General features: G+C 38.4%; 1 protein-coding gene across 3 annotated transcripts in view; it reads right to left on the bottom strand.

The window, feature by feature from the left end:
• Positions 1-16,975, bottom strand: part of STAU2 (staufen double-stranded RNA binding protein 2) — a 172,599-nt gene that overhangs the window by 121,017 nt on the left and 34,607 nt on the right. For all 3 annotated transcript variants that reach the window (XM_050314973.1, XM_050314964.1, XM_050314982.1), the window contains exon 6: positions 289-448. In XM_050314973.1, the coding sequence (XP_050170930.1) occupies positions 289-448 (160 nt within the window). The remainder of the gene's footprint in view (positions 1-288; positions 449-16,975) is intronic.

Genomic DNA, 16,975 nt, shown 5'->3' with positions numbered 1-16,975 from the left:
TTTTCTCCACTTTTGGTATAATCTCAAAGATTTAATTTTATTTGATTTTTTACTTAATCATTGTTGACAATCCCATTTTTAAAATGTCTGCTTATTTTTTGTTACTTAAGTCTAGTGCCATGTTAGGTGTGCCTTTATTAAGAAATATCAGTAATTTAGTATTAGTTCTCTAATCACTGAGGCTAATGTGAAAAAATACTACAAATTAAACACTGAAAAACTGGCAATGAAATTATTCGATCTGGTATCTTTACATAAATATTAGGAACAGTTTTCTGAAACACAAACCTGAGGTAATTTTTCTGGAATAGGTTCATTCTGGAGAGCTTGAAGGGCCTTCATTGCAGCATTATGTCTAGCAGCTTGACGAGTCTTTCCTTCACCAAAAAACTCACTGTTGCCAACAGTTAACTGGACATAGAAAATTTTAGGCACTGGGCAGTGATACCTGGAAAAAAGTCATGAAGAGAAAACAACAATACAACTGAGGAATTTTAGCCATCCATTTAATATAATATAGAGTAGTATTTGGGGATAAAACATTATCTTTTCTCACAGAACAAGACGCAGTAGCCAAATACATGGACTGCACCTCAGCAAGGCAGTTGGTAACTCTGACAGCAGCTCCACGTACAAACCACCTCCTCACCTACACTTGTAGGGCTCTGCAGTGAGCTCTGCTGCTTATCAGCCCAACAGCCCAGCTCTGCTCTCTTCTTGCTTTGAGTCTTGGGAAGATGAAACCTAAGGGGAACCGAAAATTCCAGTGGAAGCCATGCCTGGGAGACTGCTTCTGTCCCACAGACAAGTGGCACGGAGGAAGAAGGATTGTGAGGTCACTCACATGAAACTTGGCAGCATAGCTCAGCCCTAAGGGGCAACAAAAGTCAGATGGCAGAGAATATACCTAGCAGAAATGGGTCCTCATCCAGCAAATAACCCATCCATATTTTACAGCAATGTAAAAAAGCCCAGGATTCCAAAAGCACGGCTAAAAGCAAGGTTCATTACAACAAAACTAGATTCACTCAAACACAGTACTAGATTCATTCAAACAAAGAACTACATTTTTCTCATTCCTCTTAAAGGATCTTTTTTTAAATGCTTTCTCCCTACTTTCATCTCTGGACATGGATGGTGATTTTTTTGGTATGAAGACTTTCTGAATATTCATTAATCATTGTAACCCATTTATTTCGACTGTAAAACAAGAAGTTTACCAGAGAGTAGCACACTTCAAAACCAAACAACTGCAAATAAGCACTCTGGTCTCAGTGTCCTTGAACTTTGTGCCTAATTCTAAAAATACGTTTTATGTGGAACAAGTAAAACTGTAACACTGGCTCCAACAACCCTCTGGCTATAGGGCCTTGGAGGAGTGAGCTAAATTGCCTTTATGACATGCAAAAAGTGGGTATTTACTTTGATTTCTTGTTTACAGTTTAACACACAGGGAATTATTAAGGCCTGGAAATGTTTTTGTTTATGTAGCATTTTCATAAAATGAATAGAATAACTCATGTTGGAAAGGCTTCTGGACATCATCTGGTCCAATGTAGCACCCAGAGCATGGTCAAGCTCTGAAATTATCCTGTCTTGTTCAGGCATTGCCCAGGATATTGTGGATATCCTCAAGGATGAAGATTCCACAACATCTCTGGACGACCTTCCAGTGTTTGACCACTCTTTCTGGAAAACAATTACAAAGGTCCTACATGCCTAATGGAATTCAAACACCATGGTGCCATTAGTTAACTAAGCAGCTGTCAAACCAAAGAAACAAGATAGTTCAACAATGTCAACTTCTGTCCCACTCCACTGTGTCCTTCTTTGCTTCTGACGTAGAGCATTCATCCCCTTCCTCCCTCTTCTTCTAAAAGTGAACACAATATCAAGACACAAGCAATATGACAAAATCTACAATAGAAAGTACAGTGGCTTCAGACTGAGATTTACCTCAAAAAAATGGCAGTTTTTCAAATGAAAAAGGATATAGGGTATAAGGATTTCCCCTATCACACTGTCTTGTAGGCTCTTAATTACTTGTGTGCATACAACTGGAGTGGGACCCCTTCAGCCCTGTTTAGTTGGTTTTAGGGTCTCTCTCACCAACATCACCCCTAGGTTTTTGCCTACTAACTTGGTCCATCACTTCTTGCTTGGTTATAGGTTAACTCCACTCTCTGTCACCTTAAGGTTCTCTTGACCAAATTGGCCAACCTGTTGATAAAGATACTTGCCCGACTCGGTCAGGTGGATCCCGTCTCTTACAAGCACTGATCCTCAAAGAAGTTGCCACAGTTGTAAAAACCTGATCTCTGTTGTCATGCTCACTATGCTCCACATGTCCCCTTACAGTATGACTAAGTGTCCACAATGAATCCTAGCAACAGCAACAGCTCTGGGGCTAGTTCTGCCTCAAGGTCTCTGATGTACAAGGGAGAGCTGCTCCAGATGGTGCTAGGAACCGTGTCATGTGGTGCATCACCACCACTGCTGAGCACACACGCACCATCCTCAGCAGAGTTTCTGACTTCCTTCTGTATGAACTGCTGTGCAAACTGCTGCATCTGCTGGCTCTCTCTGGGAATGGTGTCCTAGGCCCTGCACTCATATGTGTTTCTTTGTAGTACCTGCTGAGAGGGTGCTTGACCCTCTCTGATCAGGAAACAACTGGAAGGAAAGCTCAATGCGGCTTTTGATCAGGAGTAGCTGACAGCTTACTGGCAGATGCTAAATCTTGCTAAAAGCCACAGCCTCTGGTAGCTCTCCTTTCCCTGCACCAGCAGGCACCCTCAAGTTCCCTGAAGAGTTCCCTGCAATCCTCTCACCATCCCAGAAGATCTCAGAAGATGTAGAACTAGAGCCTGAAAATGGCTGCATGTGTTATGCAGTTTAGTACAGGACAAGCTGTATAATGCAAAAGCAGTAGACACCTTGATAGCATGTCCTACCTCATTATTTCACAATCTTCTTTAAATAAAAAGAAATGTGGTAGTGCTGTAAGCAACTACCTATATTTAGGGAAAATATAATATCCATCAGAAGTTCCTGTTTCCTGTTGAGTTACTAGACCTACCTTTCCCTCCACTGCATGCAAAGGAGGAAAGCACATGAACTTAACCCACTTTATAAACTCAAATCCCAAAACAGGCCTTTGCTTTTTCCCTCCCCCTCTTCCCACCTTTTCTTTTAAAGAGTGTTTAGGGAGCTATTTATGTGATAATATGGAAAAATGATATTCAGCCCATGGCTCTAGAGCCTCATGCAGCTCTTTGGCATTGGCAGACTGATTAGGCTTTTACATGGTTTTGATTAAACTGTTCTTGCTCTGCTTGGCCTCAAGCAGAGTTAACAGAGCATTGATAATATGAACATTGCCAGGAAAGTGCAAAGGAGCACCTGAAATCCTCAGAAAAGGGATTAAATCTGCAAGTCTACTGGCTTCTCTACAACAAGGAGCATGTCAAACAGAAACAACATCCTCCTCTTTTCAGTGATGAGGATAGAGACTGTATTAACAAAAGCCTCAAATTAATCATAACATTAGAGTCTGAAAGTACAGTGTGACAATTAAACTGAGTTTTCATAATGAATGATTCTGCATCCTAAAGATGTACATTCATGTAGAGAACAACCCCATGCTAAAGTAAAAATATATATCTGCCACTGATCATTAACAAACCTTCCCAATGCATTATAAATGAGTTACTACAAAGGGCTGAAAACATTTACAATCTTCTAAATAATTATCTAGAATTTGTTCATTATTATGCAATAACATACCAGCCCAATATTTTCAATCACAGGAAAACCTGTATGTCAGTCCTACACTCCTCAGTCCTCTGTCACTCTGTTCTGCCACAGAACTGAAAGAGTCAGGATTTCAAACAGTAACACGTCACATACAGACGCAACAGGTTTCTAAAAGTTTTTAAATTATCTTCATTTAAAAAACATGCATATCCCTGTGTTCTACATGGTAGCTACAAAGGCTAGGATTTTCCTTGAAGAAAATTCTTATGTAAAAGCAATTCTCAAGTGATACTGGCACACTCCTCAGAACATAAGCTGACAAATGCAAGCAAATGACAGAAGATTATAAGACTAGAAGACAACAAAGAACATGTGAAATGATACATTCAATTGGAAGAAAACAAAGTGTGATAAAGGATAATACACAATCAGTTACATACAACCTCTAAAAACAAGCTCATTTTCATCTGGCTCTTCTGGACATTTGAGATTCTTAAGAAGATTCCTCAAATAAAAGGTCTGCAAAGCAGGTTCCCTTTATTCCTTCTAAGTTTCAGAGCATCAGGAATCTACTTGTTAGCTAATGCCACTGGTATCACTTTAGAATAGTCAACATGAAAAAGGGTATTTGCTCCATGACTGTGACCTTGAATGCCAAGTTTCAGCAATGAGTAAATATTTACAACTAGTTATAAACCCCTAAAAATAGGGGTTCATAACAGAAATGCTGACAGACCTTAACTAAGTTGGTGTGAGCGGGCGCCACTATAATTAAATAAATCACCAAGGTCTGTTGACAATTAGAAAACTCATTTTGGTTTGCCACAGAGACAAACAAAAATTCTGTTCATTATAATTTTACTGGAATATGATGTCATAACATGTAAGCATACTGAAACAATCTGCTGCTTTTCTAGCCAAAATATTAATTGCATACTAAGGAGCCCTTGGGGCCTCTTCCTTTTTGGCCATCAAATCCACTCACACAAAGACAAATAAAGTATTAGTACATACGTTATGTGTTCATACTGCATTTCCTGCATTTCTCTGGATTCCTCAATGGTATAAATGTTTCTGATAAATATTGTTGCTTTATTTTTAGAAGGAAAAAAAAAAACAAGTGCAAGTTGCAACTCACAGAAAGCAGGAATTTTATTTAGATTTAGCTTCATGTTAAGAATTCAGTGAGGTTTTGTCTAAATTCTAATGGTCAACGTATTCTTCAACTATGTAAAAAAGAACAAATAAGCACATATTTCCTTACTACACAAGTTTCATAGGAAGTATTACCCTATTCCCATTTCATAATGCAAAGTGAAGAGGAACTGGGACCATTTTGGCCAAGATGAAGGCCACTAAAATACAAAATACTACAGGGTATGCGAAAGTCATTCTTCAGATGCCAGCTCAATGCTGAAAGGGTCATTCTCTGCACTTTTTCGCTCTGGCTCCTTTTCCATATGAACTCAATCAAGCTGGCAGCCCTGCTGGCACTGCTTAATCAGGAAAATGCTGTGGGCTTTGTGAGTGGAGGGATACAGAGACACAGACGATGCAGAGGAGTAGGAAACAGCATTTGCTGTGGATAACTTTTTCTCCACAGCACTTGAAATTTCTCTAGGGGAGCAAGTTGCTTAGTGCAGCTGTTCCCTGGCTATGTCCTATTTCTCTAAGCAGTCCATTAGCCACGTGCATTTCTCACAGATGTGAGTTCTATGTTGTGAAGAAGGAAACATCCAGTATAGTCGCTTTTGTCTTCATACAGTGCATCTTCTTTCTTTCAGCAGGTCCACAACAACACCTGGGAACAAAGAGGCTCTCTTTTCCAAGTACTCCTTTCGAGAACTACAGTCCATTATTTCTGAATCGTGTCTACTATAGGCTAGGCCGCCTGATCAAGGAAAGCCTGTCGTTGAAGCCTTCTTGCTCCTGCTCCAGGAAGGATTGTTCTCGTAGGTTCCTGTCCTGCTGGCGGACTTTAACCACCCTGACATCTGCTGGGAAAGTAGCATGGTGAGCTGAAGGCAATCCAGGAGAATCCTGGAATCCTCTTAACTGTCCTAGTTAAAGAGAGAACTTAGCAGGAACTTAGGGAAAAGAGTATCTATCATCTCTGGAAGGAGGGTCAGGCAACTTGTGAGGACCGTAAGGATTGTCACAAGGTCATGTAGGGAGAAGATCAGAAGGGCCAAATCCCACACAGAACTTCATTTGGCCACTACAGTTAAAGAAAACAAAAATTTCTATCAATACATTGGCAGCAAAAGGAGGGTAAAGGAGTGTCTCCATCATTTGTGGAATGCAGAGGGTAGTATAGTGACAAGGGATGAGGAAAAGGCAGAGGTACTTAATGCCTTCTTTGACTGTCTTTAATATCAAGACCAGTTGTCCTCAGAATAGCCAGGTCCCAGAGCTGAAAGTTAGTAATGGGGAGATAAGTGAAGCCCCCATAAACCAGGAGATGGTTAGTGACCTCTTATGGTCACTATTAAACACTCACAAATCTATGGGCCCTAATGGGATCCACCCCAGAGTAATGAGGGAACTGGCAAAAGAACTTCCCAAACCACTCTCAATCATCTACCAGCAGTCCTGATTAACTGGAGAAGTTCCAGCTGGAAATTAGCAAATGTTAGGCCCACCTACAAGAAGCATCTAGAAGGATGACCTGGGGAACTACAGGCCTGTTGGCCTGTCCTCAGTTCTGGGCATAGATCATAATGAGTGCCATTACACAGGGGACAACCAGGGGATCAAGCCCAGACAACATGGATTTATGAAACAAAGATCCTGCTTAACCAACCTAGTCTCCTTCTATGGCAAAGTGACCCACTTAATAGATGAGGGAAAGGCTGTGGATGTAGTCTGTCTAGACTTCAATAAAGCCTTTGACACTGTCTCCCACAGCATCCTCCTAGAAAAACTGTCTGCTCGCAGCTTGGATGGGTGGACTCTTTGATGGGCCCATGGGAATCTCATGAGGTTTAATGAGACCAAGTACAAGATGCTGCACCTGGGTTGGGGCAGTGCCCAGTCTCAGTACAGGCTGGGGTATGAACAGATTGAGAGCTGCCATCCTGAGAAGGACTCGGGGCTGCTGGTGGTCATTGCCCAGAGAAGCTGTGGATGCCCCATCCTTCAAAGTGTTCAAGGACAGGTTGGATGGAGCTCTGAGCAACCTGGTGTAGTGAAAGGTGTCCCTGCCCGTGGCAAGGGGTTGGAACTAGATGATCTTTGAGATCCCTTCCACCCCAGACCCTTCTATTCTATGATGAATTAGTTTGGCTGTTCTCTTTCAGATTACATTCACATTCTCTAAAAACTTTCTTAATGTAAAGTGAGCAAGGCACATGTATCACTTTTAGCCACAGACATCCCTTATTTGAATGCTGACCTCCTCACAGCTACAAAGATGAGAATCAAAAAACCCAAAACATCTATCCTTGTCCCAGATTATTCTCCATTTGAAAAATGGTGTTAAATAATCCTAATCTTTAAAAAACTTTAATTTAATTTGATTCAGTATTTTCTCACTGTTTAATATTTGCTATGATCAGTTATGAAACCAATTTTGACCTATTTGTAGAAAATCCCTGAGCAAAAGAATAGACTATGTAAGAAATGTAAAGAATAACAGTGTGATGGAAACATAAAGAAAAAGAAAGAGATTCAAAAGCATCTGCTCATTTTTAAATAAAAATAGTAAGAAAACATAACAAAGATGCTTCCCATTTTAAGATATAGAAACCCTAAACCTTCTCTATTTCAAATGCAAGAATGTAAGCAAATCCTGCATTAAGCAGTCAAGATCCATGAGTTGCAGGCAACTGCATAATGTAATCCTCTTTATCTGTTAAGGTCTATTAGAAAACAAATGAGATTACTTGCCTCTGCTGGGAGGATGATCTAGAAACTGAGCTGATACTTAGGAATCTCCTAATGTCCAGCTTGGCTACACTTTTACATACTTTATTTTGTTCTGTGTCAATACTATATTTTAACTTCTATAGCTTATTTACTTTTTTGTTGTTTACTCTCCAAGGTGAGCTTTCCCATCCCTGACAGCCTTTGCTTTGCAAGGGAACAAGTCAAGGTATTTCAGAAGCCCCCTCTATAAAAGGCTACCCAGTATCCTGATAATCTTTCACAGCCTTTCCCCGTACTTGTTTCTGTTCTTAAATATAAAAGCCAAGAGCGGTAAACAATATACTAAAGGCTAACAGTGCTGTGGGTAATAGCAATACTTATGTATCTTTACCAGAAATATTTTGCTCAACACATTATAACAATCCCATTTGCCTCTCCACTGACTCAACCACACTAGTTCTTCTTAGTCTATCTTCCAAATAGTTAAGAATATAACACTCCTGTTCTGTGATTTCCAACTGAATAACCAACAGGTGACAACGAAGTTAGTATTACCAGTGCCTTTGTTATTAATCTTACATTTTACAATTCAAAGATTTAGTCTCATTGCATTTCTAATATATCAGCCCTGAAAATCATCCAGCTCTTCCTGACTATCCTGATCTTCTGTGTAAAGATGACAGCCTTCTCCATCTCATGACCATTTTCCTACTTTTTGAGCAAACACCCTTAACAAAAATAATTTAAAATGTTGATTCTAAAACTAGAAGAACTGTACTTAGTAATCTTCCTCCTAGTTTGACTTTTAATACTGCTGATTATTTTTCTTTTCCTTTCCCACCCCGCATTTCTTATACAAATCCCCATCTCCTTCAGTTTAATGAAAATATTATCCTTATCTAATGCTATAAAATGCTTAACTGAATCCCACAAATATAAGACTTACTTTATTCTCTTTACCTAAAAAAATAAGTTGACATATAACACGTGAGGTTAACGCATTAGTCAGACACAATCTACTTTTAGTATACAGTAACTTCACATTGAGTTGTATACCTTTTTTATTTGTATGTTTTTATTTATACTTTCTTTTAAACTTTGTTATATATTAATGATGATTCCCTTTCCTATCTTTTTTTCCTTCTTTTTCTAAGCTAGAGGCTATGTAGTTCCTCCAAGCAGTAGAAGTAACTTAGTAAAAAACAAAATTGACTCATGTTTTCATGATCACAATATCGAAACATTCCTGAGTGAAAAACAAGAGGGAGGAGGATTCAGTTTAACATAACATTATCTAATGTGGAATCTTCCCAGAAGAATTTCTGATGACAAGACGATAATATTGCCACATCACTATTTCCCTAAATTCCAAGCTGCTCAATACAGACATTCAACTGAAATAAATATTTCATTATTTATTCTCTGCATTTACCATACTTTGTTTACTGTTTACAGTAAATATGTACACGAAGAAATAAAAAACAGTTGCTCATCAAAAGTAATTAGGAGAAACCAACAGAAAGCTCCAGACTTTACAGAGTTGAACAGTCAGGGATGAAGTTAACAAATAATACAGTAAACATATTGAGGCAGCCATGTAGCACTAGTTACACAGAGATACTTCCATCAACAGTAAGTTCAGGTCTCTGCTTCCACTTTTATTGCTCTCTCTCCTTCAAGCTAAACCCCTGACGTTTAGATGAAGCACTTGTCAAAATCAGCCCAAATACCTTTTTTTTTTTTTTAAAAAGAAACTAGTGCAAAAGATATGTGAGGAAAAAAGAAAAAGGCTAAGAAGAAGTAAAAGAGAAAAACCCAAGGAAAAAAAGGATCATGAGAAGAACATTCAGAAGTACTGCACATTGAAGACTAAGATAGAAAAAAAAACAAGTGAAAAGTAACAATTAAAATCAAGAAGATAGCAGACAACAAAATGTTATGTGCCTCTGAAGAAGTATTTTCATCTATCAATTGAATAACTAAGTAATGAAAATGGTCAAGAAAACTTCAACTTATCCTTGACTACAAAAACAGCATACATAACATAAGAACATAAAAAGAACACTGCCTTCGGAGTTTAAGACATTCGAAAATGTCAAGTGGACAATGCTGAAATGGAGATGGGGGCTGGGGGGGGGAGGAAAAGATAAATACAAGGAAAAAGAAGAGGTTCTTTTCCATGACACAAAACCAAGTACAATAAGAATAAAAGGGAAAACATAATGAAAACTGTGATGCACACTGCACACTCAGAGGTTAAAGCAGACATCCAGAAGACAAATATCTCAAACTCTTATCTACTTCAGCTCGTAAAATTTCCCATGAACTGTATTACTCACTAATCTTTACAAGCACGCAGAGTGGTTACTGAAAATGCCGTCCAAATATCCATTACAGTAAAAGAACATAAACAATGCTGCATATCTGACTACAGTATCATTTTCTTTTTACATAAGAAACTCATGTCAAGAAAAAAATCATGTCATTTGCCAGCCTAGACACTAATCAAATGAGAGAATGAAGAATCTCACTCATTTCATTTTATCATGTATTTATATCAGTAATATAACACTAATAAAAATGTAACTAACAAAATCATCTCAGGCCTAGTACTTCACAGGAATTAATTAACCTGAAAGTCCACAGAGGAAGAAGGCCAAAGAAAGCTCACAGCATAATTCTCAACATCCAAATTAACCTCAATTCAAATAATTAGTGTGTACTAGGCTACATTCTTTTCCCACCTGGACAAATGTAAACATACAGACATTAAATTGGATTATTATGAGTAAAAAATTTAACCTATCACTTTAAACTTGGCAATTAAAGGACTGAAAGTAAGAATAAGATGAAAAATAATACTTAATTCTGACTTAGCAAGCCACCTCTCAGCAGCTGCGTGCAGTTAACTGAGGATGCACACTCTCCTACATCACTAGTTATCAGCTCTACAATCTGAAAATGGCTTCTATGCAGAAATATTCCCATTTGTTACATCAGACTTGCAAAAAGAAATGAGAGCTAGAGAGAGCTTGGGCAATTGGAAAGGCAGGCACATCATACCAGGATGCTGACCCAAATGTGGATGGCCTTAAGGAAAGAAGCTTTATCTACAACTGGGAGGGAAAGGGAATGTGTCTGTTAATCAACCATAGAAAAGTTTGGAAGGGGCAAAAAGGTTAGAAACCAAAAAATCAGTGGTGAAGTCTTTCAGTGCTTTGAATTCCCTTCCACTTAAAAGCAGACATAGAGCAGATGTCCTAAGAAAGCTTGCTCATGAATAGCAGACATAATACTGTTTCAAACTTTAGTGTGCATAGTGGATTTACACCAATGACTGACAAGTAATAAAAAAATCATTGTTAATAAAAACTCATAAGTGATGCAATGACAGTAGTGGTGGTCACCAGTGCACAGCACCTTGTCTCAGTTGGTCCAATAAACACAATTTAGTACTGAATATTAATAAAAAAAAGATCACATTGGATCAACACACTAAAATACAAGATTGCAGACTTGCTAAAAGGTAGGAAATGTAAGAAATGTTTACAAGATGAGGTGGAATTTTATTCTAGAAAAAAAGAACTGAAAAAAAACCTTGAAGGACAGAGATAACAAGGACTATTAAAATGGAATCATAGAATCATTTACATTGGAAAAGACTTGTAAGAACACTGACTCTAACCATTAACTAAGCACTGCCAAGTCCACCACTAAATCACATCCCTAAGTGCCACATCTACATGTCTTCTAAAAATACCTCCTGTGGTGGTGGCTCAACTACTTCGCTGGACAACCTGTTGCATTGCTGGACAACCCCTTTGGAAAAGAAATTTTTCCTAATATGCAAAATGGTTAATATGATCTTTGACTTAGTAAACAAGGTCAGTATAGAGATTATCTTTACTGAAGGAAACCAAGGCTCAGCCACTGATGTCCACATCCTTAAGAATTCTCATTTCTGTTTCACTGACACTGATGTCAGACTTGAATGTAAATCAGTAAGGTGATTAGACACATTTTCCTCTTTTGTCATAAAACAGAAACTCAAAGCTAAGAGAGTTTTGGTTGGTTTTTGTCCAGAGGTGATTTCCCTTTTAATGACAACACTGAGGGATTCAGCCTCATTTCAGTAACATATGTAATCCACACAAATCGTGGTGCCAAAGTACCTGATGAGCACTTGTGAGTGCAGGTATCCTTTCTGTGACACCAAAAACCAACTTAAACTGGCATTCTTCTTTAAAATATCCTATAAAGACAAGCAGATCCTCAGAAGATCCTAAGAACTAGAATTTAAGAAGAGATATAAACTGTTCTTTCACAGAACACAATCACCCACTAAAATCACTATTATAGATAACATTTGAAAAGAAACCGTAACATAGTGATTAAAAGTTCTGCGTTTAGCATCCATATATTCTGTTATAAAAGAAACTTGAAAACCTTTCTTCACAATAGTTAATACTTTATCAATTTGTGGTAGAACTGTCAGTTCAAAAGCAACAAAGACCTTGTAAGGAAAGAGTTACAATTCTAGTGAGATCTTACTGCAGTTATAAACTGTTAAAAATTAGCCACTAACCTTCTTTCTGCTTGCTTCTCTCAGGAAAATTATGGCAGCATCTCAAAGTAAAGTTTGAGCTCTAGCAGCAGTTCATCTCCGTCATTACCAAACAGAGCAGGCAAAGGAAAGAGAACATATTTACTGGTAACCAGTGTTCAGGTTCTGGACACAACAGGAAGGCTGTAACAAGAAGGGAGGCCACATAGGCTTGTTTCCATTGAACCCACCATCTCTCAGGTGTCTCAACTGAAATATCCTTAGTTCAGCAGAAATACAGGAAAAAGATAAGGGTGAATAAAAAGCTAACTGTGTGGAAAGAATGAAACACACCCAAAATATTCCTGCTCCTGGAGGAGCACTCTGAATCAGTGCTTGTTTTTATACAGAAGATTAGTCTTCTGTCTATATCCTGAAAGGAAAGCTGACTGTTTTCAAGGGAGGTCTACAGAGAGAACATCCAGTGAGCTGCAAAGCCAACAAACTGAAGAGATTCACAAGGTGCTGGGACAGGCTGTTGGCTCTGAAGATCTTTGGATTGAAGGTTTACAGGAAGTTTCTCAAATGGAAGAGTAGTGTTGAAAGACAGACATTAGAAAAGCAAAGATAAGGGTTGTATTCCACCGCTTTATGTTTTCAGCCTATGTGAGAACATGAAAAGTCACATCTGAAACTTGAAGACACATCTGGAGCCAGAGCTCCAGAGAAAGATCTGAAGAAGCTGAAAACCTAAAGAAAAGAACCCTGTTCACTGAAAGAAGCTTCAGAAGACATAGTCAGAACATCAGCCAAGGACCACAAAAAGAAAGGGCGGTCCTCTTAGCAGACAGAGTAAGAAAACAAGTGGTCTGGGAAGGTCACTGTATCCTGAAAGAAAAGAAATAAAAATATTAATTATGAAAAGATTAAAGTATTAGGGCTTAGTAGCTCCTGTATAAATAGGGCCAAGAGGTCATTGACAAAACTACTTAATCTTGAGAACAAGACCCTTTAGAATATTGCAAGAGTGTAAAATGTCATGCCTGATACATCGCATTTTAGGCATGGTGAGGGATGAAGTATCTAGGTGCTCTACAATTAAGGCTAAAAAGATTTTAATGATACCAGGTAAGTGCATTGACTTGGAGAATGAAGAGATGCTGTACTGAGAATACTACCTGCAAATCTTTCTCTCTATTCTGTCAGCTTGATTTTTAGCCTACATAACATTATTTTAACAGCTGTCAATATAATACTGTAAATACACTCAAGAGTATATATTTTATTGATCCTTGATAAATTAAATGCACCCATTAATGCAGTGGATGGTAGTGACAGGATGCATTTACCAGAAGGATTATAGGCACACTGTGCCAGGACACATCACCCAACACCATTTTGTGCGCACTGTGGAAATTCATGATAACAGGGTAAGGGAACTGCAGAAAAATCACTTCTTGGACAGAATTTAATGGAATCTATAGATTCCATAGCAGAATCTGGGTTTTCTGGTCCCTGATATATGCTATGTATTTTTATGATTTAAAACACTGTAGAAATTAAACATTAGCTATTAAAAAATTTACTGCAGGAATAAATATCTTCTGTCATTTAAGGAATCTTAATTTGTTTTAAGCCAACCATACTGATCACTATTGTCTAAACTGATAGCTACTGGCAATGGCAAAGCTCATCACCTGCAAGCTCCCTTGCCACTGTTCTTTTGGGAAAACTATCTTACGACAAACAGATGTTTCTGCTGTTTTAAACCAACAGGAAATGGACTGACTCTCTCCCTTTTCCTTTCCTAGAAACAGATACTAGCAAAGAAAAATCCTAGCACAGCTGTACTCAACACTTTTCTTGTAACAATATGTCTGTGTGGGAGGCAGGCAACGAGTGGGAACAAACAGGCCAGGGGAAGTGAAATGCAGCATGCAGGAGATGAACACAAAGAATTAATTTAAAAGTCTGTGAGTGGATTATTACACCATAATGTCGATACACTAGCAGGGAAATAAAAGGGTGATGTACGAGACTTTGCTTTAAGATATGATCTGAATCCTATCTTAACTGGTAATGTACAAAACTGAATCAACTATCAGCTGGCAATCTCAGTTCCTTCCAAGTGGATAGGTGTTCAAGTTATCGGAAAGCTTCATTAGTATGAACAGACTGAAGGTTTAGAGGCCACGTTTCAGTCTTATCTTTAGGGAAATATGTTCAGATTAAACCTGAAGAATGAATATGATGAAACACAAAATTCGTGCTTTGCGCAGATAAACCAAACACTTCAATTGTCTCGTAAACTGGCACCTTTTACTCACACTAGATTTACATAGAAAAGGAAATCTGCCATTGAAGTTACTGCATTACAGCTTCAATTATTATAGGAGAAGAAAACTAGAAGAAAATAGTGACACAAAGCCTTGCAGAAAACCTGGTTTTAATTGATTTATGCTGGAATTATGATATTTTTAAGTCATGAAAAGGTTCAGGATAGAAAAAGGCAACTTTCTTTGAAAGAATGATTCTGCTGAGAAATTCTTCCACAAATTCATGCTGCCACCTAATGGTTAAATCAGCCATTTCCAGCTGAACTATTAAATTGTTAATCTGATCATATGCATTACTCTTTGGACTACTCTTTACTTCCCTTCTTTGAAATCCACATCTGTTGTTCAGGATGAAATGACAGTGTATTTAAGGAGATACAACCTATTTAACCAAAATCTTAATTTCTATTTCCAAGTAGTTTTTAATATTTCCTCAAAGTTGTTTTGCCCAAACTGTTGGGAGGACGGTAAGGAATGCAGAAAGGAGTTTCTGCAAAGTCAGTCAGTAAACATCTTTATTATCCCACCTCTTCATCCTTAAAATGCAAATTTTAAGGACAACATTTTGCAACACTGCCTGGAAATGCAGGCAAAGCACCTCTGACTCTTTCTGGTTTTTTTAGGGGCGGAATGTTGTACCTATGGCTGAGGTCTGAAGCTGACAAATGTAGTGAAGTAAAAATCCCAGTGGCACCCTACACTGCTCCTGATTTACTCTCCTGTAACCAATTCAACACAACAGCCTCCAAAACTGAGAGTCCACTTCAGCTTGGAAGCAAAGGCACTGGTCTCCACAGCCAAATAGATTTTTGTAGTAAAATACCACTTTATCCAATCAAAAACATTTTAGTATTTGCATGCCTGCCTTTCCTTAAAACTGTTATTACACAGATATGTCCCTAAAGAGTTTGTTGTTCTGATACTTTTCTTGCCTTCTGCTCTCTGGGGAGAGATTTTTATGTTTTTTCAGTCCTTCCACTGTGATAGTCAAATGACTTCCACTATAGTACATAAAATGACTACAAATCTTAGGATTATTTCTCAGTGTAGGATTCAGCTCTAGATCCAGATGCCCAAATTTAGGTATTTGGTTAATGTGTAGAAACCAAGTTGCTATTAAAGTGAAGCTCTGGAGAGATCTGTAGACAATCTAGTTTAAGGCATGACAAACATCATTCTAGACCAGTGATTGCTCTGACTAGTTACAATGGTTATAATGGGAGACTGAGTTTCTAATGCACAGACAGAGACTATTTGAAAGGCATCTGAGCTTGGATCTGAATCCCACCCCCATTGTCAAGAACTGCACCTAACTGCCTGAACACAAGCACACAGTACCATTTCAGATGCAATCATGTACCTAAAACATCCACGCGATGTGACACGGGACTGATCCATGAAACAGACAAGTTTCCCATGAATAGCTGGAGTCCTAGTGGATTAAATGAAATGGTATGATGACTGAACGTCGGTTTTAGGGATTCCTTCAATTGCCTGAACTTAGCTATGCAGGGCCATTTGAAATGCTCTACGGTATCTTGCCTGACCTTCAGTTGCCACTCAAATAAAGGTCTTCTCTAGGTCTTCTGCCAAATCCACTGGTCCCATGGGAATGTCTCAAACACCCCACAAAGTCTCAAGTGGCACTAGAGGCCTATGTTTAGGCAACTTAGTGTCCTCACATCTGCCACAGTATATATGCTTGGGAAAAAAATCTGCTTTATACACAGCTGTGCATAAAATCTCCTCTGTTGCAGCAAGCCCCAGCAGAAAGCCTCAGTAACTGGAATTCAGCAACAGATAATAGGCTAATCATGTGCCTAGAGTCATGAAAAGTCTCCATGGAGTAATCTGAACTTTACATTTTCCAGGCTACTGGCCGATTTAATCAATACTAGATCAAAGTCTTTCAGATCCAACTATCCTTTACGTGCTGGACTATTTGTGCCCCAAACAAACGGATGAGGCTCTCCATGCAGAGGAAGGTCTTCTGCTAGAAGGTAAATAGGGTGCTCATGCAGCACAGAAGAACACCTAAAAGTCAGGAAAATTTCAGACTTCATTCTCTTCCTGTAAATTAGATAATTGGGTTGTTTAACTGCAGGTGCACTTTTGGAGATGACAGTCTCAACAGATTTTACATTGTCTCCTGCAGTGCAACCCACTCACTTCAAAATTTGGCTTCTACAGCTGTTCTTCTGGATAGATTTTCCTTTTTTTCCCTCATAGGACTATGTAACTTTCGTGAAACAAATGAAGTTGGGTGAGGATTTAGACTGCATCGCTATGCACGCATGTCAAGTAACACTTCCCTCAAATCTTTTTCCCTTTAATATGCATATTAAATCTTTAACTCAGCATTCACAGAAGAAATAAGCTTTTCATTTTATTCCATTCTTTCACCACACAATCTTTTATTAATATAATCTGACAATTTTAGTAATTTATCCAATAATCACACAGTCTATTCTCC

The sequence above is a fragment of the Myiozetetes cayanensis genome, unplaced genomic scaffold, assembly GCF_022539395.1.
Source record: "Myiozetetes cayanensis isolate MyiCay16 unplaced genomic scaffold, myiCay2020 scf1, whole genome shotgun sequence".
NCBI lineage: Eukaryota > Metazoa > Chordata > Aves > Passeriformes > Tyrannidae > Myiozetetes > Myiozetetes cayanensis.
Note: the sequence above shows the minus strand (reverse complement) of the source record. Positions and strands in the feature narration are given on the sequence as shown.